The 24,766-nt window shown below is 44.5% G+C and overlaps 1 protein-coding gene across 1 annotated transcript; it reads left to right on the top strand.

The window, feature by feature from the left end:
* The first annotated feature begins 640 nt into the window (after window positions 1–640).
* LOC147689084 (anterior gradient protein 2-A-like) lies at window positions 641–24,404 on the top strand. The gene is made up of 8 exons (XM_086941974.1): window positions 641–699; window positions 1,601–1,724; window positions 7,017–7,080; window positions 8,387–8,439; window positions 14,164–14,237; window positions 17,896–17,959; window positions 22,365–22,448; window positions 24,096–24,404. The coding sequence occupies exons 2-8, from the start codon at window positions 1,613–1,615 to the stop codon at window positions 24,143–24,145; spliced, it is 501 nt and encodes a 166-aa protein (XP_086798100.1). The 5' UTR covers window positions 641–699; window positions 1,601–1,612; the 3' UTR covers window positions 24,146–24,404.
* Window positions 24,405–24,766: the final 362 nt, after the last annotated feature.

Genomic DNA, 24,766 nt, shown 5'->3' with positions numbered 1-24,766 from the left:
CAACAGGTCCTGTGTTTCATGGTAGCCTATCCCCTGGAGAGCACAGTGGCTAGCGCCCTCCAGTAGATGAACGTCAGACAAAGGTAGAACCAATAATAATAATGTTTTGGCATGTTCATACCTAATTTAATATAATTATCAGAACGATTAAGCCATTTCGATCACACCCAGGGGTTCGCCTCCATTTCTCAGTTGGCAGCCATTCAGGTAAGGGTGAATCTACCTGTGTATTTATAGTGATGATTCAGAGCTGGGAGCTGACGCTGCTGACAGTTTGACGTTCCCACACACACAATGGACACCTACCCAAAGCACAGACCCGTCCAATCGTAAAAGGACGAATCAGCCTGCGGGCAAATCAGATTTTAGCAATATAGCTTACCTGTACTTGGACACAAGCCAAGATCAGGAATAAATTCCCATAAATGGGAGAAATGCACAAATCCACGGGTCAGCAGGTGGCACATGTGATGCACAGTTCTCTGGGGGTGCAGTGAGGACCCCCCTGGACTGCCGACGTCCTTGCTGCTCTTATAATTGTAGACAGTTTGCCTGTGTGGCATCAGCCCTGGCCTCCAGGGCCGGTGGGAGGGGACAGGCGGCCGAGCTGTATAAATAGCGACTCCCCAGTCTCAGAAGTTCCCATCCAAAGCCGGAGCACTCTCCCAGCACGGAAGACAAGTGCAGGAGGGAGGCCAGGTAAGGCTGTCATCGCTCTGCTGGGAGCGCACCTGTAGACAGGTGAGCTTGGGTTCGGGTTACATGCGAAGGAATCTGAAACAAACAGAGGGCTCAGCCATGAGCCTGGGGCCGGCGCGAGCCGCTCCCACCCAACCAGGTCCGAGGACCTTCCAAAGATTTGCCGATGACATCCAATTATCGCAAAATATCACCGCTCCGGGAACGCTTATAGTGCGCCCTATTCGTCAAGAGATTTTTCCATCGTCGGATAATGTCCTTTGACTACAAAGCGCTTGTGCAGCGCGAGTCTAAGGTTCTCTGCACACTGTGATAGCTCCTGTGTTTGTTTTCAGGGAGAGGCTCGGGCAGCGCGAGTCGGCTTTCAACAGCAGATTAGGTTTCTGTGCGGTGCCTTCTTCTGTGTTCAGAATTTAGTTATTTTGAATCATTTTTTTTATGCTGAGAAATTGAGTCTGACATTTTTTTCAGTGAGAAGAGGAATCAATAACTGCAGGAAACTAAAGTGTCAGCTGGGGGTGAGACGTCACTGTGCTGGGTTGAACCCTTATGGAAACACCTGTACGGCACAAGGGTCATAGTTGAGCGTGTGTGTGACTCCTTCATCCACTACTGTCTTTAATACCCATTTTCTGGCGGCCACTCCTTAACATACAACACTGCTTCTGTTCTGCCCAACCTTAATTTGTTTAGTTATTGTTTGAGGTTTAAAACTCCCCGCTCCAGCAGCAGTGAATTGTTTGGTGAATTGTGAAAGGCGTTTTCGTATTTTACAGGGCAAGGGCACTGTATGTTTTTATGAACTTATAAGGTGGGTAGATAGCATGATTTCCTCATTCTTGCTTTGCGATCACGATTTGAAGATTAAGGTATTCACTTTTTTTTGTTTGTTTTTCCCCAGACATCGCTCAACATGGTGAAAGGTTACCTGTCAGCCCTGCTGCTCCTGGTGCTGTCTTCGTACAGCCTAGCCAAGGAGAGCGCCAAGAAACCGGAAGTGAAGAAGGTCCAGACTCTTTCCAGGGGTAGGGCATTCGTTTTGTTTTTTCTTCTTTTTCTGTAATTTTAGTTTTAGCTTTTCCTCGTTCGTTTCTTCCTTGCTCTCTATCCCCAATGTTTCAAGGTGTTGTGTGCTAGAGGGTGACAAGATGACGCTTGTCACAGGTATAAATGCTGCATCCCCGTTTACCAGTGCATTTAAGAGATTGTAGTCCTCAGTCGAGTCAAGAGGGCACACACTGCAACATTATTTTGTGCAAGGAAAGCCCGGGACTGGAAAAGAATGACGTGTTGCTCTGAAGTTAAACTGGGACCCTGTTTTGCCTTTCTCAACTTGGTTACTTTCTGTGTTGACATTGTCTGTGAGGAATATTAAACAACATGTAAAATGCGCTCGATGAAAGTGCTAATTAGGGACTTGAACATTTGAACTCATCTTCAAGCCCCCTGTCCTGCTCCATTTGCAAGGTATCTGCTGACCTGCGCCTGAAACACTCTGCAGAACTCTCGCGTTTCATTGGTCCATGCCTGAGCAGCTCATCTAAGGGTTTGCTATGCGTTGTGCGACGTGTAGTACTGGTTGTGTAAGGAGACAACCAAGACTACAAGTGCAAGACTGCAAAACTAAAACCTGGACAGTATGGGATGCTTGTGCCTGTAGTATATATAACCCAGGGCAGTGACAGGTGTGATACAGTCTTGCCTCAGACTCTTTTGTAAATCACTACTCGAGTCTGGGCGTGAGAGCCCTGCACCTTTAAATACACTTCATATCACCTGGAATCATAAATTACTCTTTAACGGGATGCACTTGCTTTATTTTCAATGCTTTTAATATAAAAACACCGAATTATCTAAAAAAGCTTAAGCCATGATAGTGTGGCAGAAAGCATCTTTAGTTTCAGTACTCTCTACCTAGAACCCCCCACCAACCACACCACCTAATCACCCTGTTATATCAATAGCGCCAAGACGCCCAAGAGCATACATCGCGCTCTATAAAACGCAAAATCAAATCAAATCAATCCTGCGCTTCGCTTCAGTCCTTCTCAGGATCTTCACTCTGGATCCGAGACGACATTCCCAAAGTTATGAGACAAGACCTTTTGTTCTTCTCTTTTAAAAGCAGACTGAGAACCTCCTTAACAGCACATGGTTCCCATCAAAGTCTTCGCATCCTTGACAATGCACCACCGATTCCACCTCTTCTTGGGACTCCCCTTTCATTCTTCTCTCTGGGCTCCCTTGTTTCATCGTCTCCCTTCATCTTTTCATCCGTTTCTTCCGCACATCATTCTTTGGATCACGTTCCCTCTTGTATGTCCCAATTCCTGTTCTCTACCCCTTCGCATCTCTCCCCTGGCGGTTGTATGACGTTACAACGCATACTTTTACAACAGATGCCTTTACAACGCATTTTTCACATCGCAACATCCTTTAAAACACATTCCATTACACCGCATGACACTACATGGCATTTTAAGAAACTACCTTTACAACGCATTCCATTACATCGCATAATACCTTTACAACGCATACCATTACAACGCATACCATTACCTCGCATTTATGGTAAGTATTGAATAGTATAGGGGTAAAAATGACTATTCTAACTCCAGGGGGTGCAACAGTAGGGTAAGTGTTGGATAGTGTAGGGAGAAAAACACCTACTCTAACTCCAGGGGGTGCAACAGTAGGGTAAGTGTTGGATAGTGTAAGGGTACTATGCGTTGTAATGCTATGCGTTATAATGGTAGGCATTGTAATGACTGTGTTGTAATGACATGTGTTGTAATGCTATGCGTTGTAGTGTCATGAGATGTAATGGTTGTGTTGTAATGTCATGCGATGTAAGGGATGTTGCGATATAATGACTGCGTTGTAATGGTAGTGCGATGTAAAAGTTGTGTTGTAAAGGTGGTTTTCCCCCTGACACCGAGCCCGTCCCAAGCTCTCTACTCCTTCCCACCTCTCCTCTAACACCCTGCCCATCTTGTCTCACCATTCCCAGCTCTATTTCCCATTTCACATCTCCTAAGGCACCCACCCACTCTTGTCTCTCCCATCCCCAGCACTCTACCCCTTCCCACCTCTCTACTGACACCCCATTCCCAGCTCTCTACTCTTTCCCACACTCTCCCCCGACACCCACCCCCAGCTCTCAAATCCTTCCCACCTCTCCACTGACACCCCATTCTCATCTCTGTACTCCTTTCCACTTCTCCACTGATAACCATCCCCCAACTCTCTCTTCTCCTTCCCACCTCTCCTCTGACACCCATCCTCAGCTCTCTACTCCTTCCCGTCTCCTCACTGACGACCCATCCCCCGCTCTCTACTCCTTCCCACCTCTCCACTGACACCCAACCCCAGCTGTCTACTCCTTCCCATCTCCTCACTGACACTCCATTCCCCGCTCACTACTCCTTCCCACGTCTCCACTGACACCCATCCCCAGCTCTCTTCTCCTTCCCACATCTCCACTGACACCCAACCCCAGCTCTCTGCTCCTTCCCACCTCTCCCGGCACCCCATCCCCAGCTCTCCTATCTTTCCCACCTCTCCCCTGACACACCAACCAAATCTCTCTACTCCTTCCCAAATCTCCCCTTATACTGCATCTTCAGGTCTCTACTCCTTTCCACCTCTCCACGGAGAGCCCAGCCCCAGCTCTCTACTACTTCTCACCTCTCCACTAGCACCCCTTCCCCAGTTATCCACCCCCTCCCACCTCTCCACTGACACCCTATTCCCAGCTCTCTACCCCTTCCCACCTATCCACTGATACCCTATCCCCACCCCTCTACTCCTAACCACCTCTCCCCTGACACCAAATCCCCAGCTCTCCACTCCTTCCCAAACTCCCCTGACACCAGGGCTTTAAGTGGGCCGGGTCTCACCAGGTCTGAGCACCAGCAGTTTTTTTAAGGACTCAAAACGGGCCTCTATTGGGCTCTGTTTTGTGACCTGGCACAGGAGGTCCTTTTTTTCCGGACTGCAGTGACAGCACGCACATCGGTGTGCGATGCACAAACTGGTCACTTCTCAATAGTGGAGGGTACGGCATGACATCATGCCAGGTGAGCATTGTAGGAGAAGGGAAATCCTTTAAAGAGAGACATTTTCTCTCTGGATTTCCCTTCTATTTTTGAAACTCAAGAGCAGCAACATCGTTGTGGTGTCGGCAGGGCTTTAAGTCGAAGCTATTTCAATATTATATACAAGCCATAGTTGCTGCATATTTATCTTACGCAACAAACAGCCATTGACAAACCCAGTGGTCCTTACTTCTTGAGGTATGATGTTACTTGTTGTATCATACTATCTGGATGCAATGACAGAAATAACAAAATACAAGTCCAGCGGCAAACTATGCTAAGCAAAGATTTTTAGGTTAAGTGTTTTTAAGCCACGTACTTAATTGCATTGCCACGCCCCTTTGAGAGACCCACAGTTTTTTCATCCCACTTGAAGACCTGCCTGACACACCATCCCAAGCTCTCTACTCCTTCCCACCTCTCCTCTGACACCCCATCCTTAGCTCTTTATTTCTTCACACCTCTCCACTGACACCCCATTCCCAGCTCTCTACTCCTTCCCACCTCTCTACTGACACCCATCCTTAGCTCTTTACCACTTTCTACCTCTCTAGTGACACCCAACCCCAGCTCTCTACTCCTTCCCACCTCTCCACTGACACCTCATCCCCAGCTTCAACTCTCCACTGACACCCATACTTAGATCTGTATTCCTTCCCACCTCTCCTCTGACACCCCTTCCCCAGCTCTCTACTCCTTCCCACCTCTCCTCTGACACCCCTTCCCCAGCTCTCTACTCCTTCCCACCTCTCCTCTGACACCCCTTCCCCAGCTCTCTACTCCTTCCCACCTCTCCACTGACACCCCATCCCCAGCTCTCTACTCCTTCCCACCTCTCTACTGACACCCATCCTTAGCTCTTTACCACTTTCTACCTCTCTACTGACACCCAACCCCAGCTCTCTACTCCTTCCCACCTCTCCACTGACACCTCATCCCCAGCTTCAACTCTCCACTGACACCCATACTTAGATCTGTATTCCTTCCCACCTCTCCTCTGACACCCCTTCCCCAGCTCTCTACTCCTTCCCACCTCTCCACTGACACCCCATCCCCAGCTCTCTACTCCTTCCCACCTCTCCACTGACACCCATCCTTAGCTCTTTATTCCTTCCCACCTCTCCCATGACACCCCATCCCAGGGTCTCTACCCCTCCCCCACCACTCCCCTGACACCCCATCCCCAGCTCTCTACTCCTTCCCTCCTATCCACTGACACCCCATCTCCCAACGCTCTACTCCTTGCCACCTCTCTACTGACATCATGTATTATTTCGAATCTGCTGTTTCAATATTGTATGCAACACTACAGATCCCTGCCAAGGTGCCCTGATGCCCCTGCACTGAAATAACTTTATATTGTCTTAGTACATCAATCTCTGCTGAGCACCTTTCTTCTCCCTCCAGGCGGCTGCTCTCAGTAGTATCTCCTTGGATGAATGATTTTCACAAGTTACTTTCTATTGTGCGTTTCTGCTGAACAGTCGTACGCTCTCTAGCTGCGTGTTCGTATTTTTTTTTTTCCCCATCTATCAAAGGCGTGCGGACTTCCAGCCGAACTAGGGGGCATATTACCAACGTTTAGCGCTATTTACCGCTAACGATGCTTAGCAACGAATTTTTTAACGCTAAGCATCGCCGGAAATTATCGCAGAGATAACTTGCTATTAGCAAGGTTTATCTCAGTAGTGATAAAAATCCTTGCGCTAACTGCCAATTGAGAGATTATCTCTGGAAAACCAACGATAATCTCTCGAAGTTTGGCGTTAGCTTGATAATAGGGGCTCACAAACTTAGCCATGATATCCACCTTCCATAGGATATCATGGCTAAGTCAGGAAAATACCAGGTGTAAAAAAAGCAGTCCTAACCGCGGTTAGCGCTGTTTTTTTTTATCACTAACAGGGTTAGCGAAATCCTTGATAATAGGAGAAATGTCGCTTAACAACATTTCTCCTATTATTTTTCTCTGGATCGCCCCCTTTGCATCTCATTAGAGATGCACGGGGAAGCTTAGAGAAAAAGGGTGCTAACATGCAAATTTGCATGTTAGCACCCTGTTGCTAATAGGGAGATAATGTTGTCTCTGCTTTCTTGGCTTTTAAAGCCAAAAAAGCGGAGATAAATCCCTTGATAATATGCCCCCTGGTGTGCGTTGTATGAAACTGAAATGAGTAACTTCTGGCACATTCCTTAACACCTGTTTCAATTTCTCCACAGGGTGGGGCGACAGCCTCGAATGGGTTCAGACGTATGAGGAAGGCCTGTTCAAAGCCAAGAACAGGTAAGAAACGAAACACAAACAGTACACTCAAATGGCGCCATCTAGTGGACATGTGCATATCCTTTGGCGATCACGAGATAATTTCGCGGTTAAATAATAACTCTCGGTGGTTCTACATCGTTAACGTGTATGTTGGTACTGTCCGTATAGATTAGATGTTTCTTAAAGTTTCACTAAATGGGCCACTGAAATGACACAACTTGTGATGACGTAGTTTTTCCACATAATTATGAATGCTGCATAATATCCTTGTTTCAACAACAAAAAAATCTAAAAGCGTTTAATTTGAGCCAGTGGTTGCACGTGGAGCCCACCGGCACTTATTTTTGGGGGCTGGTATTTATTTTTCCTCATAAGACTTTAATTCAGGTCAAGACAGGGAAACAGGAAAACACACAAAAAGATACGGGTGGGGAGGGCAGACGGGTGAATAGAAAGATGGAAAACTATGCCAAAGAGAGAAAGCGGGAATGAAAGAGTGAAATAAATGAGCAGGGAATGTGTGGTGGTAGATGAAAGACCCGTGAGGTGCAATCAACACCACACACACAGCCCTGGTATGCGTCACGATGACAGTAAATAGCGCCGGCCACAGGCTTCTGAGCAAAACTATGGGGCCAGGCACTTAACTGTTTTACAAATGAAACACTGGTCAAAAAATACTTTAAAATGTGGCACACACGACGCACCGCACTTGCAGACACTTTTCACAAGTTGGCTCGGAACTTGTCACACGGGGACCATTGAGGTGAAACCTTTGTTCATACAATAGTAACCTCCATAGTTGATCGACTGCACAAGAGCTTTTAACTGCAGCAGTAAAAATCCGTAGATATTTATATTTAATTTGAGCAGTATGTACATCATAATTCTTTCTTTGTCATGAAAATATGTTGTTTCCTTGTTCATGCAAACTGTTACATCACAAACAATGATCTCAGAGCAACGGTTATTTGAAAAGAGCACTCAAAGTACACAAAACACCCCCCAAAAAAATATTTTCTTTTTAAGATCTGTTGTTTTCAATCTTGCATTTCATCCAACTGAAACACACAGTGTGCATGTCCAGTACACAATTTGAAATCTATTGCTGCATAATTCAGTTTATGTCGCGGCATAATTTGACCCATCTTCCACTGCTGCACATTGATGGAGACTCTGTTAATGTAACACATTTTGTGTGTGAGGTACTAGGTTTCAACATCGATGAACAATGTGGCCCACTATTCAACACGAGGCACAGACCAGAGTATTCTGCGGTTGTATTTTACACAGTGCATCACATCCATGTTTTTTTCTTTAACAGCAACAAACCACTGCTCGTCATCAACCACAGAGACGACTGCCCACACTCTCAAGGTAAGGGGTCAATTGTAGGCACTTGTGTATTGCTTGTAGTGCAGCTGAAATCTATTTTGTGCAGAAAAAACAGATTTATAATAAGATTTCCCTGTATTTTGCAAAGAGATAATTTTAGTGCTAAACTACTTTTGTATGCCGGTTATTGCCGACCACGATGCAATAAAAATGCAACAAAATTGCATCACATGATGCGACGCAGAACATATGTGATGTTACCACGAAAATAAAATGTAATGGCACTGCGTCGTAAAAGAATCACTTCATCGGGTGGCAAATCTGCCACTGCTTGCTATTCTTAATTTCACCCACCCTCTTTGCTGTAATTTGCTTATAAAAGCCCAGCTCAACTGGAAATTACACACCAGGGTTTTCTCTCCTGACTTCACGCCCGTCTTAAACCATCGTCTTTGTCTCCTGGTTAAACATTAATACATTCGCCATTAAATTGTGAGGTGACATTCAAACACACATGGTTGTTCAAATGGTCAGAATTAGAGTTTGAGTCGTTTTCCTAGTTAAAAACACCTGATCACCGAAAAGGATCTTCAGTAGGGTGAAACACACAGACCACTCTCTGAGGTCCAGGAGCCAGCAGGTGGGCGAGTAAATGTAATGCCCTGTAAGTAAGTCTGAGGGCAGAACCAAACTATCTGCTCTTTTGGGAAAGTCCGAAAATACACTTTTGAGCTACATCCAAGCTTTCAGAGCTCAGAAAGTGTTGTCAATTACACAGGAATCTAAACTCACGAGAATTCACACTTCCGGGTGTGCATTTTTGACTTTGTTCATTACCTCCGAGTCATGTGATACCGTCTATTAGTCCTGGCTTTTTACCCACAGTTCTTTGCATCTTGGAAAATTTGAGCCCAAATATACCGCGGTATAAGAGGAATAGGGCGACCCACAATTCAAGATGGTGGCTGAAGAGTATGGGCTGGCTACTCATGGCACGGGGCCTCGTGGCAGCTATGCAATATGCGAGTAAATGTCCTGTCCTGTGGCAGAGGCAGCATTACTACAAGTAGTAGGACTGTTTAAACCACCCCATTCTCCAGTAAAAATGCCCACCGTTCTCCAGCTCATTAGGGGCACTACATCCAGTCCTGGACTATTGTCTGGTACCTAGTGCATTCTGGGTGTTGTAGTCTTGTTTTGCTTTCGTTAGACTAATGACATCTGAATTCAAGGATTTGTAGGTGAAACAGAAACAGTGTCTGCAGTGACCAGTACCTTAACTGAAAAAAAGAGAAGTGCAGGTACCCTCTCTCTATAGTACCTGTTTGCTCCTGAGAAGTGCCACTACTCTGTGTTGCAGCAACGCGGAGAACTGCATGTACACTCCCCTTCAAATTAAAGTGCAGGTACTCAGTATCTGGCTATTTAAAGCACTGATAATGTCCTAGAATGAGGTGGCGCCCTATGTACCAGGAAAGTACGGCTTAACCTAGTTTTCTTTTCCGACGCAAGAAATGAGCTCATCAGGGCTCGTTGTTTAAAAATGTACGGAAGCAGCACGGCTTTGGGAGCCCTTTGAAGGGTCCCTGGATGACTCTCGTCATTCGTACCCTTTATTCCCTGTCTGGAGCTGTCATTTAGCAAATCATTGCATTCGGGGACTTGTCTGGCGAGTGTGCAATTGAAACAGTCAGGCGAACACAGTACACCCGGTCACGAGCATTTGTAAATATAAGATCGATGCTTGGAAAACCTTTGTCCTGTTCTTTGGTGAACCTCCACAACGGATTACCGAGAGCACAGACCCCTTTCTATGCACAGGCCACACTGGCGAGCTCAGACCCCTTTTCTATGCACAGTTGCACAGGCCACACTGGCGAGCTCAGACCCCTTTTCTATGCACCGTTGCACAGGCCACACTGGCGAGCCCTTGCATTGCCCCAGTCTGAAGCATGTGTCACTTCAGTCTTGGACTGACACAGACGGATGCCACCAGCGTGCAGCCTTGCAGCTCTTTACTGCAGATCCGGGGCGACCCTCTGATAAGGGGTAGCCCAAGTGGAAACAGGCCCGGTTCTAGCGGGTGGGCCGGGTGGGCCGGGCCCACCCAAACTTTGGCCTGGCCCACCCAAACATAACCCTTGGCCCTGGCAGTGACGTCAGCAAGGCCAGCAGAATATGGCCACTGCAAGTTAAAACGTTCTTCGAACGTTATCTTTCTTTAGGAGTTGCGTGATTGGGCCTGGGCTCGCACCCCCAATCACGCCTCTCCTAGTAGGCAGGTGGGCTGTGTCGTGCAGGTACATTAGGGGCACTGCGAAGGGGACAAAGCCTTTCGTTGGAACTGGATTTGTGGATAATTAATTCTTTTCTGCTGGTAAAGAGGAGTTTGTTTTGCCGTTTCGTTTTCCTGACCTTCCTGACTCCTTGAGCTGTTTGTTTAACCGATCCGACTGTGACAGAGTTCGTAAGGAGTAGGTACGAGAATGTGTGGCTATTGTGTTTTTTAAATCTGTGAGAAAGACATACTTAGAACGCTGTGTTTATTTCATTTACATCGTGTGTTTAAATTATTGGTATCATTCATGAGTGGTTCTGCAAGGATGCACGACAACTAAATGTTCAAATAACCTTGGGGATTGTTGATCTTGCTGGAGAGCGTTCTTTTTTTAGTTTGTAGTATTTAAATGCAATAGAACTGTAGTTAACGTGGATAGCTCAGTGGGTTACTGCCTTTGTCACAGAGATCCTTTGATACATAGGACAGTGTGATCAAAGACTTGTATACTAACCAGAATGGTATAATTAGATTTTTTCTTTTTGTATTGCTAGTTAGTTCGAATTTTCCCAGTATTTCATTATTCTAATGTTGCAATACAGAGTTTGGGCAGATATCATTTCTAATCAGTACAGCCAACCACTGGGGTATGCTTTAAATCCTGTGTTTGTGGTTCTCCAGACCCAACCCTCTTAATACATATTGCCCAGCAGCATGGATGAGATGTGATTCCTACACCTGGTAATCTTCATTAGCTTATGTGACATTCCCTATAGGCTGATTTGGATACTTTTATGAATCATTGTGTCTGCATAATGTGTGTGTGATGTACAGTACAGTGATACCCTGTTAGACGGACCGGGAGGGTCGGCCGAGAATAAGGGGAGAGGTCTCCGGGGAGAGCCGTCTCCAGCGATCGTACAGACGAGTAACTTCCCCCCCACAGATGTACACCACACAAGGATAAGGTTTAACGTTCTTTATAAGCAATTCTTTAAGTGGTTGTTGCGTGTCACACCTGAGGAGCCGGGCTCGGGCCCGGTCGTGCGGGGAGGGAGCAAGCCCTTCACGTGGCCTGTCCAACATACCCTACACTACGAGTAGCGCTATACAAGAAATAAAATGCATATGAGAGAGGGGCTATGGAGTGATGATGAGCTCTGTTGGAGGGTGGCAATGAGGGAATCCGAGGGGGGCATCATGAGGGGTGGAGATACGGAGAGATGGAAGGCACTGGTGGAGGTTGTTTGTGAGGGACTCTGATGAGGAGGTCATGGGGCAGGGGCTTTGGAGTGATGAGAGGCACTGGTGGAGGGTGGTAGGAAGGGATTCTGAGGAGGAGGTCATAAGGGGGAGTTGCTTTGGAGTGATGAGGGGCACTGGTGGAGGGGTAGGAAGGGAGTCTGAGGAGGAGATCTTGAGGGGAAGATGCTTGGAGTGATGATGGGCACTGGTGGAGGGTGGTAGGGAGGGAGTCTGAGGAGGAGGTCATGAGGGGAAGAGGCTACGGAGAGATGAAGGCCAGTGTTGGAGGATGGCAATGAGGGAATCCGAGGAGGGGGAGGTCATGGGGAGGAGCTACGGAGAGATGAGGGGCACTGGTGGAGGGTGGCAGTGAGGGACTCAGGAGGAGGTCAATGGGGGGGAGGGGTTATGGAGCGATGAGGGGCACTGGTGGAGGGTGGTAGTAAAGGTGTCTATTGAGTAAGAGGTCAGTGGTGGGACACCAATAAATACTTTTGCACCGGCGCTATAATAGACCCTGTAATGTTTTTGCTTATTTAATTAGCAGTTGGGTCATTAGGGCCACTGCACTGTGTAACATATTTTAAAGTGTGTGCTAATTATATTTACTCTTATATTCAGGGTTTTCAGTTTGAAGGTGATTTTACAAATCTTTTTAGTGGGATTATGGAGAATGAAACCAGGTGGTGCCTGATATGGGGCTGGGGACCAAGGTTAGCTGTGAGTTAAGGTGCATGGTAGAGAGATTGTAGAAAATTGATGATCAGGCCTGGAAGGGAGTGTACTGCAGAGTCTGGGGTCAGATGGAGGTATTAATGAAGAGAGATTCTCTCTGAAGGATGGCAACGAGGCAGGCTGAGTAGTGTTACTTGCCTGATACTCCCACCTCAGAAACCTCCTCTGCCCATCAAAAGGACCTTACATGGGATCAAAACACTTTTTGAGAGTTTTAACGATTAGAAAGAGATTTGGAAAATAATGGAGGGCCCTGAATCTCCTGTTATCCCCTTCTATCACACGCAGGAGTACAGTTTTTTCTATTTGTAGGCTACCTCCAGAAGCGACACATTGAGCCCGCAGTGGCCCACCCAAATGCGCCCTTGGCCCACCCAAACAAAAATTCCTGGAGCCGGGCCTGAGTGGAAAAGAAGCAGAGGTGGGGTGCAAAATATTTACTGCGCCTAGAGTGTCAAAATAAGTTACGACGACCCTGGCAACATGCTTGAGTGTCATAGCTACTGAGAAGTTTCAAAAGAAAAGAGGCGTTGGGTTTTAATGAACAAACCCACAAATAGGAGGCCGCCTCCCAGCATGTTCCTTAAAGGAACCGGTCTGGTGATTGGGAGTGCCCTGCTGTGTATCCTAGCAACCTAGTGACATGAGGCGTGACTCAGCAGGTAATTGACCTGCCCCGAGCTGCCTCTGCACCCGCGCACCTGCATCGATTCCCACGTAGACTCGTTCCGCTGGATCAGCCGGCTAGCGAAGAATGTGATTGATAAATGATAAACATCGAAAGTGCTTCCCTGCGCCTTTATTTAGAAACTTGCAGCGTTGCCACATAATTACGGCCAGGGCTGTTTATTTACTCCTCCCTGTTCGGCTAAAATAATTAGACTGTTTAATCTCCTGCCCTGATTTATTTTCATCTTTTAAATGATGGTTCTTTTCCAGTAATGTGATACTTCGCCGTGGAGCGAATATCAGGAACACAGCTGGTTTCTAAAGCAATGATCACTTTTATGGTCTGCAATCGTTCTTCGTATGCTGCAAAGAGCATGTTTCAGAGGTTGCATGTTTCCCAGGTCCATGCCTGAGCAGCACACCCAAGCCAGGATTGTTCTTTGCATTCTGGGACTTGAAGTCCTGCATTGATAATGGACTACAGAGGAAAGCTAGTCCCAGAATGCAAAGAAAAGAATCCTGGCTTGGCGAACTACTAAATCTGGGGTCTGTAAACGTGTGAGCTCTGGTATTGCAAAGCTCTAATGTTGCCAACTTCCATGCCTAAGCAGGTCCTCGAATCCAGTTGTTCCCCTTTGCATTCTGAGATTTGTAGCACTGATTGTGTCATCATAAAATCAGGACAACAAGTCTCAGACAAAAAGAATCAAACTGCGGACAGGATGAGCTACAAACGTATGGACTTGGCAAACTTCACAGCTCTGTTTCAGCTGACGAGGGAACAGATTAGTTTGATTGTAAGACACAACTTATTTACATATATTTATGTTTTTTTACAGCTTTGAAGAAATCATTTGCTGAGCACAAAGGCATCCAGAAGCTAGCAGAGAAGTTCATTCTTCTGAACGTTGTTGTAAGTTCCCTTGAAGGCATTTTCAGTTAAAAGGAGCAGCTTTCTTTCTTCTGATTTGAATGATACTCAGGGCTCGAATCGGGGTACCACGCGGGTGGACGGCGTCCCCCCACTTATTTTACCGGGTGGACGCCGTCCCTCCTGCCAAACAGCTAGACTTCACTCTTTGGCCTCTCTAGGACGAGATTGGAGTTCACAGCACGCTGCTCACGCGCTGGCTTCTCAGATGCAATCGCATCTAAGAGGTGAGCGAGGGGAGGCAATGAGCCTGATGGTGCAAGCCACCTTTCGTGGCGTCACTTCCTGTTGTGACGTCACTTCCGGCGACAGCGTCCCCCCACTTCTTTTTTCAGGACTTGTGCCCTGATGATACTACCAATTATAGCACTTGTTTGCCGGGCCTCTTAAGTTGTTCCTTGTCAGGGGCGGGCAGCTGGACCAATGATGCTTTTAATGTTTGCAAAGTACTACTTGTAGTGTAGTATTTCCCCTTACAAATGGATGAATACAAGTTAAAGGATATTAAGAAAGATGCACGTCAAGACTTCTGGTTTTCTTCCCTCTTCTATCGTTCCATTACTCTATTCAATCCAACTAACAGACTTACATGTCCTCCGCTCAAATTAGCGTGTACCTCCCTATACTATACTCATATCTCACTATACTAATCCACCGCTAATCCTATTTGGGGTTGGAGTAGCGTGCTACTCTCTGAAAAGCTCTTTGACGCCTCATCAGGGGTAGTAAGTGCTATATAAATACAATAAAACAGACAAACATGTCGATTGGGCCCATTTCATGAGGGTCATTTTTCAGACACTTCCATTTTTCCAGTTGATTATAATAAACACGCTAGGAATTGTAGGCGCTTAAGAAGGCTTGTAAACTAGGGTCACAGCAGAGGGAAGTTGTAAATTATCCGAATTAACCCCTTCGATGCTGATGACGAGCTCAGCTCGTCATCAGCCACAGGGGGCGTGTGCGGATGACGAGCTGAGCTCGTCATCTAACGAGGCTTTTCGAAAAAAGCTGCGTAGCGCAAAAATCACTGCAGCAGCGATGCGGTTAAAGAAGTTACTGCAGGAATTGCAACTTGTCCTTGCAGCAGGTACAAATCACTCATTCGTTTCTGGTTTTCTCTTACTCCTCCATCCAATACTTGTTGTTTTGAAACAGGAAGTGCTACCCAGGTCCTTGGCAAGGACCCTTGACACCACTGCCTGTCTAAGGGTCATATAGGAAGTGAGAGGAGAAGCACTGACCGTGTATAACAGAGAATAGTAGGGTCAGCACGAGTGAAGCTCCCTGAGAAGCATAGGAATACTATGATAGGTTAACTATAATAAACTATAGGACAGTAGAATAATTGTGTCCATTTCCTTTGTTCCATGTCAACAAAAACATAAAACATGATCATGCGTTTTTGCCATGTGCTCAGGATTTCTACATATCCAGATCATACTGATTTCACCTCATGCCGAGCTTCTAACCAGTGCTTTAAATAAATAAAAATAAGTGCATGTACTTGCCAAATTGATTTGTAGACTAGGAGTGGGGATTGGGGGCGGGACTATGGGCGCTGCTAAGGGGCGTGGCCAGGAGCACTTACTCAATTTGTTATGATTTTCTCAGTGTGCGAATATACATAATGATAGAGAAGCATTTTTTGTATCTTTTGAATATTCCTTTTGTTCATATTTGTACAAAAGAATGCATTTAATATTATCTTTCAAACTGGACGTGTATAGATTGCCTCTGTGCTAGGCACAAGAAAGATATTTTGAATGTTTACATTATGCACAGGAATGGATAGTGAGGTCACTTTAAGAAGGAAACCTTGAAAATTAAACACCATGATTTCATTCTATTTCAAAACTGCCTTATCTGTTTAACATCATTATAATAGATCTGGTACCCAGTGCCCAAAAACGTTAAACCACCTAACTCCAACCACTTCATCTTTAAGTAGGTTACTCCAACTTATGGCCTTAATATAAGCCAGCGGCATTGCCTCTCTTTTGGCATTAAGATGAAACGAAATTAGTTCTAACAAAAATACCAGCATCACACCTGTGACAAAATATGGCAATAGATGTCTTTTTCATAGAAGTTATAGATTCCAGTAAACAGACTCTGGTTTTACTCGAACTACTAGTAAACATTAAAAAACAAAATGGACGCGTTTAAAGGAATATCTGAAGCGCCTATTACAAAGATTGCAGATTGGAAAAAAAAAAACATGCATGTGATTGAATCATGCCCAACCTTCACTTCTGCAGGTGCCAAATTGTATGTATGTAATGGCACCCCAGCTTTGAAAGCTGGGCATCAACCAAATGTTGATATGGCTCATTTTGTTATTGAGAAAAAAAATACTTTAAAGGCATTCATTGGGCATGAAAATGAGTACCACAATTAAAAGGAACACCATCTTTTAAAAAAAAGTCAAGCAGGCCTGCTGGCAATGCATCCCCAACTCTGCAGGCAGTGGAGGCCTATATCCTACATAGCATAATAGAATTGGGCTTCCCGTAGTACAACACTGAAGTCACATATGACTTGCACAAGTTTTTTTCCTTAGCATTGTTTGAAAATCTTTAACTATGGTGGAATCTCTTGTGCCATTGCCGCCTAGCAGATATCACCCAGCCACTCCTAGATGGCACTGCTTTGCCTCAAAGCTCCATACCTGGTGTAAAGTCCGATTCCCTCTTCCTGGAAGTGGGCAAGCTGCTGAAAGGTCGAGCCAGGACTAAGCCAAATGCCTGGGTCTGGCTCAGTTCCAGGTCCTTTTGTACCCTCGAGCCCAAAATGAACGAAACTTTAATGTTGCATCTGCCTGACACCCAAACTCTAATCTTATGTGAAAGAAAAAAGACAAAGTCGTGACATTTGTTGCAAAACATGAGAGAAAGAAAGATATAGCCGTCTATGGCTAAATTGCATAACGTGAAAACAGAAGTTTTGAGATCAATCCCGGCTTCACCACGTGACCAAATTGTGTGAGCCCAGGCAAATATTTTATCTCACCAAACCTCTTTTTTTCTTAATTTTCACATATGATCGTATATTCAAATACACAAGTTCAGGATGTATGCTGTACAATCACATCTTGAGTTAGATTTAATATGCTAGAATGTTGCTTAATTCATGGAAAAGATAGGCCATATATAATGTACACTTGCCATGGGTATCAATTAGGCGCCAAAAGGGAGAACAACAGCTGCCCCCACGAATGCCCTTGCATTCCCTGATCTTAGGGCCCCTGAAGGGAATTAAAGAGATGGAAAGCCACCAGGGGTACTGTGTGCCTTGATTACATATTGTAGTTCACACTCTTTGCCCTCCCAACTCCCCCCACCCTCAGTATGAATAAAAGGTTATTTAGTGGGGCATTAATCCTGCGATGTCATTTAGGGTTGAAAGCTTGTGGGATCTCACTTTTGCTTCGCTTGCCATTTTGGCAAACTTTGCAGGCTACACCATTGATTGAACGGTTTAGAGGATACAGTACCCAGAATCCACTGTCACAGTCCTCTTAACTGGGCATATTCAATCTGCACGGATGCCTGGTTTATGAGAATACACCTGCATGATTATTTAAAAGCACCTAATTCTAGAATGTAATTTTCAAAACATGTCTCTCTTTTAATTCCAGCACGATCCAACGGACAAGAACCTTCTACTTGATGGCCAGTATGTACCCAAGCTTGTTTTCGTGGGTAAGTTCTCTTTGTACTTTGTAATATAAGGCATACAGCAAGGAAATGGAGGAGTCACATGCCAGAGTATCAGAAGATATTATATATTCAAATGTAGGTAACTATTTCTCTATGACTTTTGAAAAAAAAGTATTGAGGGGTCGTAAGTATGACCTCACGCAAGGTTCAATGACTTAAAGGTGACTCGAGTGTTAAAGACCTGGTGGGAGATGTTTTATTTGTCAGATGAGAGTGCAACAATTCCATGTACGCTAAATTATGTGCGAGGGTTGTATGAATCTTCGCCTGTGAATTCCAACCAAAAACCCATTCCTGATGAAACGACTAGTTCGAGATGGACTTGAGGGAGCACAAGTTCACATAGAGGAAAAATAATTCTCGAGGTCATGTGAACAAGAAACATCACTTAGGTCGCATCAGTCTTTCTGTTTACTTTGTGTACCATAGCCCACATCACTAAGGACGGGCGAAGCAAAGGAGAGAAGATGAAGGGCAACATGGTTAAGCAAAGGAGAATAGAAGGGGGAGGGTTTGATGAAATTTATAAAAGAAATGCTGGGAAAAAACAAAGGTGGCAAAGAGGGTAATGTAGTGAGAACCCACCCATATGGCTCCAAGGCAGACGAAGAACTACTGTTCCAATGTGATCTATGACTGTGTGCCCTCACCTCCGAATAAAGAGGATTCACGAGGGGAACACAAGCTTTCCCCATGGGTATCTTTTGGCTGACATTTCATAGCCTGGGCAAGTCCGTGGTTTGCCTTTCAGGGATAGATTTGGGAATGAGTTGTGTAGGCCATAAAAAAACACAGTACAACAACAGATTTATGAGGTAAAGAACTCAGAGATCAAAAGCAAGGCTCTGACTTAGAGTTTTGTGAACAGATTACTCTGTTGTAAATGCCAAAGTCTTGGTTCTCCCGCCTCATTTAGTGATGTACAAAACCTAAGCTTTCCATTGACTGTCCGCCCCCAGCCCTCCCACCCAGGATAGTTGGCAGAGAGTTCCTCTTACAGCCAGTCGGAATGGAGCTGCCAGAGGAAGAACTTTACACTGGCCACCCTATTTAATTAGGACGGTTTAACATTTATGTCCAGATAAAACCTGGAAGTAAGGGACAGAAATAAAAATAATGACCCTCACACCTTGGTAACAAACTTTCAGGGTATTTTGTTTCAGAACCAAATTCACACTTTGGGGGCTTTTCTGCAAAAACCAAATACAGTTCAAAAGTTTGATGGAAAGCTCTCAGAACCGATGATGGCCGTCCACCAAACTTTTTGCACCTTGTAGGGGACCGCTGTGATGGCCGTTCATTTCAGGAAACAGAGCGATGTCAATCATCTCTGAAGTTGGTAAATGGTAGTCCATCAAGGTGGCAGAGGTAATGGCCTTCTCCAAGCTGATGGATTGAGAACTGTCCACCAAACCCTAAATCAGTGTCCAAGTTTTAATAGTCAGAATTACATTTCAAGGTAATAACTAAATACCACAGAAAAAAAGAATATTTAGGACAAAGGTTACATACAAAAATGTCAAGGGCACTTGGGGATGACAATGGAAATTTTCAATTTAGTAGATGTCCATGTGAGAGAGCATATACATCATAGATATGTGCGTGTCCCTGTTAAATTCCTGCATGACCTAGGTCTCTCGTGTTGGTACTGCCAGTGAGTGTACATGACTGGATAGAGCCAGGGCCTTCTGGAACCCCTCATTTTTCCTTTAGGCAACAATCTATATAGTGGAGTACAGACTGAGGTTTTCTCCAACTTTTCACAGGTTTAGATACTATCGGTAGGAGTTCTTGATGAGAACAGAAACTCCAAAGGTAAAGTCTGCTTCTGGGATGAAGTATCTGTCTACAGACAAGGCACCATTGAAGTTATCAGATGGTGCTAGCGGTGTCCCCTGACTACTCTCCATTTACAAGTTTCCATTATCCTTTGCAAGCCCAGTGGGCAATGCCAACTGTTGTATCCAGGGAGGGCATCAATAACCCAAGCTTCATCTTGAGACGTTAATGCAGAACTGCTTTTGGAAATTGGATGCACTCCAAACAGGACAAGGAATGTCCTTAGTCTGTGAAGTTTGAGTCCTTCTCGAATGTTTATAAATACAATGAGAGGGGCCCCACAGGCCACAGGGACAGGGCTCCGTAAAATTCTATCAAGTCAAAAATAGTTCCCTTTGGGGTCACTGATCATTCATTCACTCCAATCCAGGACACTCACATGGCAGCCATCCGTCACCCCAAACCCGAATGAGCAGAGTGCTACACATTTTACTAAATATTCATATCACAATAAGTTTAGATAAAAATCCATATACCGAAGTTCATTACAATGTCTCCAATAAAGGAGGGCTAAATACAAATGTTACTTTAAAAATACACAACCAATACATGAAATCATTGTGCTTAAAAAGAAGAGAGAACATAGAAGACAATTATATCTGTCATTTGTTTAGGCTAGTTTGTAGAAATCAATAAAAAAAACACATGATGACAACAAACTCCTTTTCTAATGTGTTCGCCTGTTCCTCAAACATTGGCACAACAATGCATTTATTAAAGTCAAGTTTGTATTCCCATGTGGAGAGGAAGCAGTCCACAATTGTGTGTTCGCTAGTCCTTTGTGGTTGATGAAAGAAAGACACACATTTACTTATTACCTATATGAAGTGGCACAGACTAACTCAAAAATATGGAGTGCTACCATGGGAAATTCCCCGTGGTTATGGAGCACAGGATCAAGCATTTCCCTGAGATACAGATGCAGAACGTGTTCATTATACAGCCCCAGAAGAGGAAGCTCTGAATGATTTCAGCTTAATGTGGCACAAAGAAAAACCTGGAAACTAGGCCTTCTTGGTCTTGTGATGAAACAGCATCCCCTTCCCTCGCATGCATCAGGCCCACCATGGCACTAGTGCCATTCAAAAAGCAGCACAAAATCTATATGATTTCAGAATCTTCCCATCCATTGACCCTACCTCTTATACAACCCTTCTCGGATCACATGCTTGCTTCCCACAATAATCACTTGATGCACATGCTCATGCCAGCATGTCTCTACACATGCCAAACTGGGGCTGTTTATACAAATGTGCACAGTTTCTGCAGCACTTAATCCTGGAGCATGCTACATCTGGAGGCATATATCTACATTCTTCAGTTCCACCTGATCCTCCTTAAAATCAGGAAACAATTTAAGACACGAGTCTTCAAACAACACCAAGGCCCTCATGTGCAAAGATTCCATTTTAGGAACTGCATATTGCTGCAAATATCAATTTACAATGTGTCATTCTTTAAATAGAATGTACAAAACTGGATTTGTGAGAAGTGGTCTCAATTTTTGAAATCGACTTCTAACGAATCCATCGGTGTTTTGAGAACCGACCTATGTAGTAATTGGTTCGTTCTCATATAAGTCCGTAGTGGCCCACAATTCAACCCACCTCAGTAATATGCATGAGGCAGGTCATAAATTGAGACCCATTGAGATTAGATACAATGACAGGGACCGTGACCTACTGGGCTCAGCAGACTACCATGTCTGTGATTTCTTTAAAATAAAGAAAGACTTTTTTTTTCATACAGCCCGTTATCCTTAAAGGAAAAAGAGGATGCATGTAAAAAAATAAAATACAAAAATTACACAAACCTTTTTCATGAGTGGGCAGTGGTCTCGTGGACTACTGTCTGCTTCTTGGGACCCCTTCCCATTCGCAAAAGGCTAACCACCCCCTTTGAGGTGCTAAAATAATGGTTTATGACCAAATTTCACTAATAGTATTAGTAGTTCACTATAAATTGTATTTAACATAAGTAGCTCTTGTTACACAAAAAGTTGGAGGCCCCCTGGTTCAAACATTCGGTATCTGGATAGGACATCCTTAACACACCCTTTCCAAATACTGAATCAGTATTACTTCCAAACCCAATTAGCGATTCGGTAAGATTTTGTAACATCTTACCAAATCACAAATTGGGTTTGGTGATTTAAAAAATGCCATTTTATGGCCAGAAACTCTCGTTTTGTGAATTCGAGCCTTGCCGACAGTCAAATAGCTTCATACATGAGGACCTTCATCTGCATGCCACAGAAGATCCCCATACCGTCTGAATTCTGCAGCCCTGTTCACGCCACCCTGAAAACCCCTGCTGATTGTATTCCGTTGCTTGTGGCCCTGGACAGCGCTCCACTGTCTTTGGCTACGTTTGTACTGTGTATCTACCACAGCCATACATATAAGTGTGGGAAATTCATTGGCCTGTTTCATGCTTTGTGAATGGCACTTTATTTACCTATAAGTAAGCTTGCCCTACTTCTCCAATTACAGTCATCCACCTGGTACTTTCAGAAAATGTGAATTTTGTTGTCTTTTTACTCTTATAGATCCATCTCTGGTAGTGAGAGCTGATCTTCCTGGAAAATACTCCAATCATCGGTACACGTACGAGCCTTCAGACACTGAGCTGTGTAAGTAATTGACAGTGCCAAGCCCACATAACCTATTGCATCCCTGCTGGGGTGGTATCCAGGACTTTAAGTGGGCCGGGTCTCACTGGTGCTGAGCATCGGCAGTTTTTTAAAGGGGTCTCGAAACGGGTCTTTAGCGGGCTCTGTTTTGAGCCCTGTCACAGGCGGTTAGTTTTTCCCCAGAGTGCAGTCACAGCAGGCACATTATGTGCGCGTGCTCACACTGCTTACTTCTTACTAGAGGAGAAGTTACGTCATGACGTCATGCCAGGTGAGCGTTGTAGGGGAAGGAAAATCCTTTAAAAAGAGCCATTTTCTCTCAGAATTTCCCTAATCTTTTTGAAACTCAGGAGCAGCAACATCGTCGTGGTGTCACCAGGGCTTTAAGTGGAAGCTTTTTCAATATTATTTACAAGCTATAGTTGCTGCCTATTTGTCTTATGCAACTAACAACCATTGACAAAGCCGATCGTCCTGACTTGTTGTAAGTATGATATTACTTGTTGTATCATATATCTAGATGCAATGACAGAAACAGCAAAATACAAATCGGGCGGCACACTATGCTAAGCACAGATTTTTAGTTTATGTGTTTTCAAGCCACCCCCTTAATTACATTGGCCACGCCCCTTTAAGAGACCCCCTGTTTTTTCATCCCACTGAAAGCCCTGGTGGTAGCCACTGTGCCTCGACAGCAGCCAGAGGTTAAAGGCTAAAGACACGCAAGCCATGTGGCTATTGACAGAAGTTTACACTTAACCCGTTCGCTGCTTCTGTCGGCCGACAGCCTTCGCAAGCACTACCTCCGTAGTGCTGCGCACGTCCGTTGGCCGACGCGGCCCCGCCCGCTTAATAGAACGCTCCGCACCGGCGTGGAATGCTCAAAGCAGCAAAAGGGTTAAAAATGACATGTTTGGTCTGTGGATAAACATGGGAATCATGTGGTAATAGTGGGGATGAATTACTGTTCATGTAAACGTTTACCCTTCTGTCTCATGTTACCAACTTTGGGTCGTTCACTGTTATTTAAAGCAGAAGTGACATGTGCAGAACTTCATGAAGCATTTACTGTGATGTTTTTAGGTAATTTATTATCTTTACACTTATTAAGTGATTTATCCACTATCTGTGACTACATGAGGATGAAAGGCTGTGAGATGCAGGTTCTTTGGAAATAGGACTCGAACGTCACACAATGAAATATGCTGTGTTCTCATCCGTCGGCCAAATTTGTGGTGTTGCTTTCACTACCATGAGTAAAACATAACAAATGATTTATCCACATGTATTTGCTGAGAGATTTACATATCGTTGCCTTTTGAGATGAGAACAAATGTGCGCAGAGATCGCCACCTTTTCTGGCATCTAAAAACATTTATTTTATTTAGGTTCTTTTTTCTATAGCGCTTTCTACGCCACAATTGAGACGACAAATCAAATGACATTAGATGAAGCAGGAAAAAAGCATATTATTATTTATGTATTATATATATAGAGAGACAGAGGCAAATTTACCTTCGCCGCATACTGAAAAGGTTTAGCTAACTAAATGAAAATATAAACATGATGTTGCTCCATTTTCTTCGGAATATCATAAAACGGTTGTATTGCTTTTGGAGTTATTCATGGAATGTGTTTTGTTTTTAGTGTACGGGAACATGCAGAAAGCACTCAAACTTCTGAAAACTGAACTGTGAGTGAAGAATGCCTAGACACGTGACCCCCGCATCCTGTTTCGTCTCGAGACTTCCCAACCAGAAAGTTTACTTCAGTTGATTTGAATTTTCATGAAGACACTGTAAAAGCAAGCATTACTGGGATTATGATTCATCTGGCTGTAAACACTTCCTGGCATCTTGACGTTTGACTGTGCTAGATTTTTTTTTAAATAACGTTCTTTATGCTTCATCTGTAAGCAACACATTTTTAAATAAATCCATTTTTGGGTATTTATTATCTGTTTGCCAGACATTGTGCTTTATTAACCGGTTTCCGAGTGAAATGTGTTAGTAATTACTGTTTGTTCTAACCAGCAGTGCCACCATGGCGAAAGCAACAAAATCTGTCTTACTCTTTTGAATGAAATGAGATAAATTATAAAGCGCACTAAACCCTAGGGTATACAAGAGCTAAGCCAGTCAAAGAACATGTGCCTAAACCACAAGAAGGGGGATTCCAATTGGTCCAAAGAGCTAGGTGGCGAAGAGCTAGGTATTGAGGTGTTTTTGTAAAACCGACAATATTCAAATTTCAGAAATGTGAGCAGGTAAGGTTTTCCAAAGTTTCACTGCAATGCAGGAGAAAGAACTCCCCTGGCT

The sequence above is a fragment of the Lissotriton vulgaris genome, chromosome 10 (assembly GCF_964263255.1).
Source record: "Lissotriton vulgaris chromosome 10, aLisVul1.2, whole genome shotgun sequence".
NCBI lineage: Eukaryota > Metazoa > Chordata > Amphibia > Caudata > Salamandridae > Lissotriton > Lissotriton vulgaris.
This window is presented reverse-complemented; position numbering and strand designations above follow the sequence as displayed.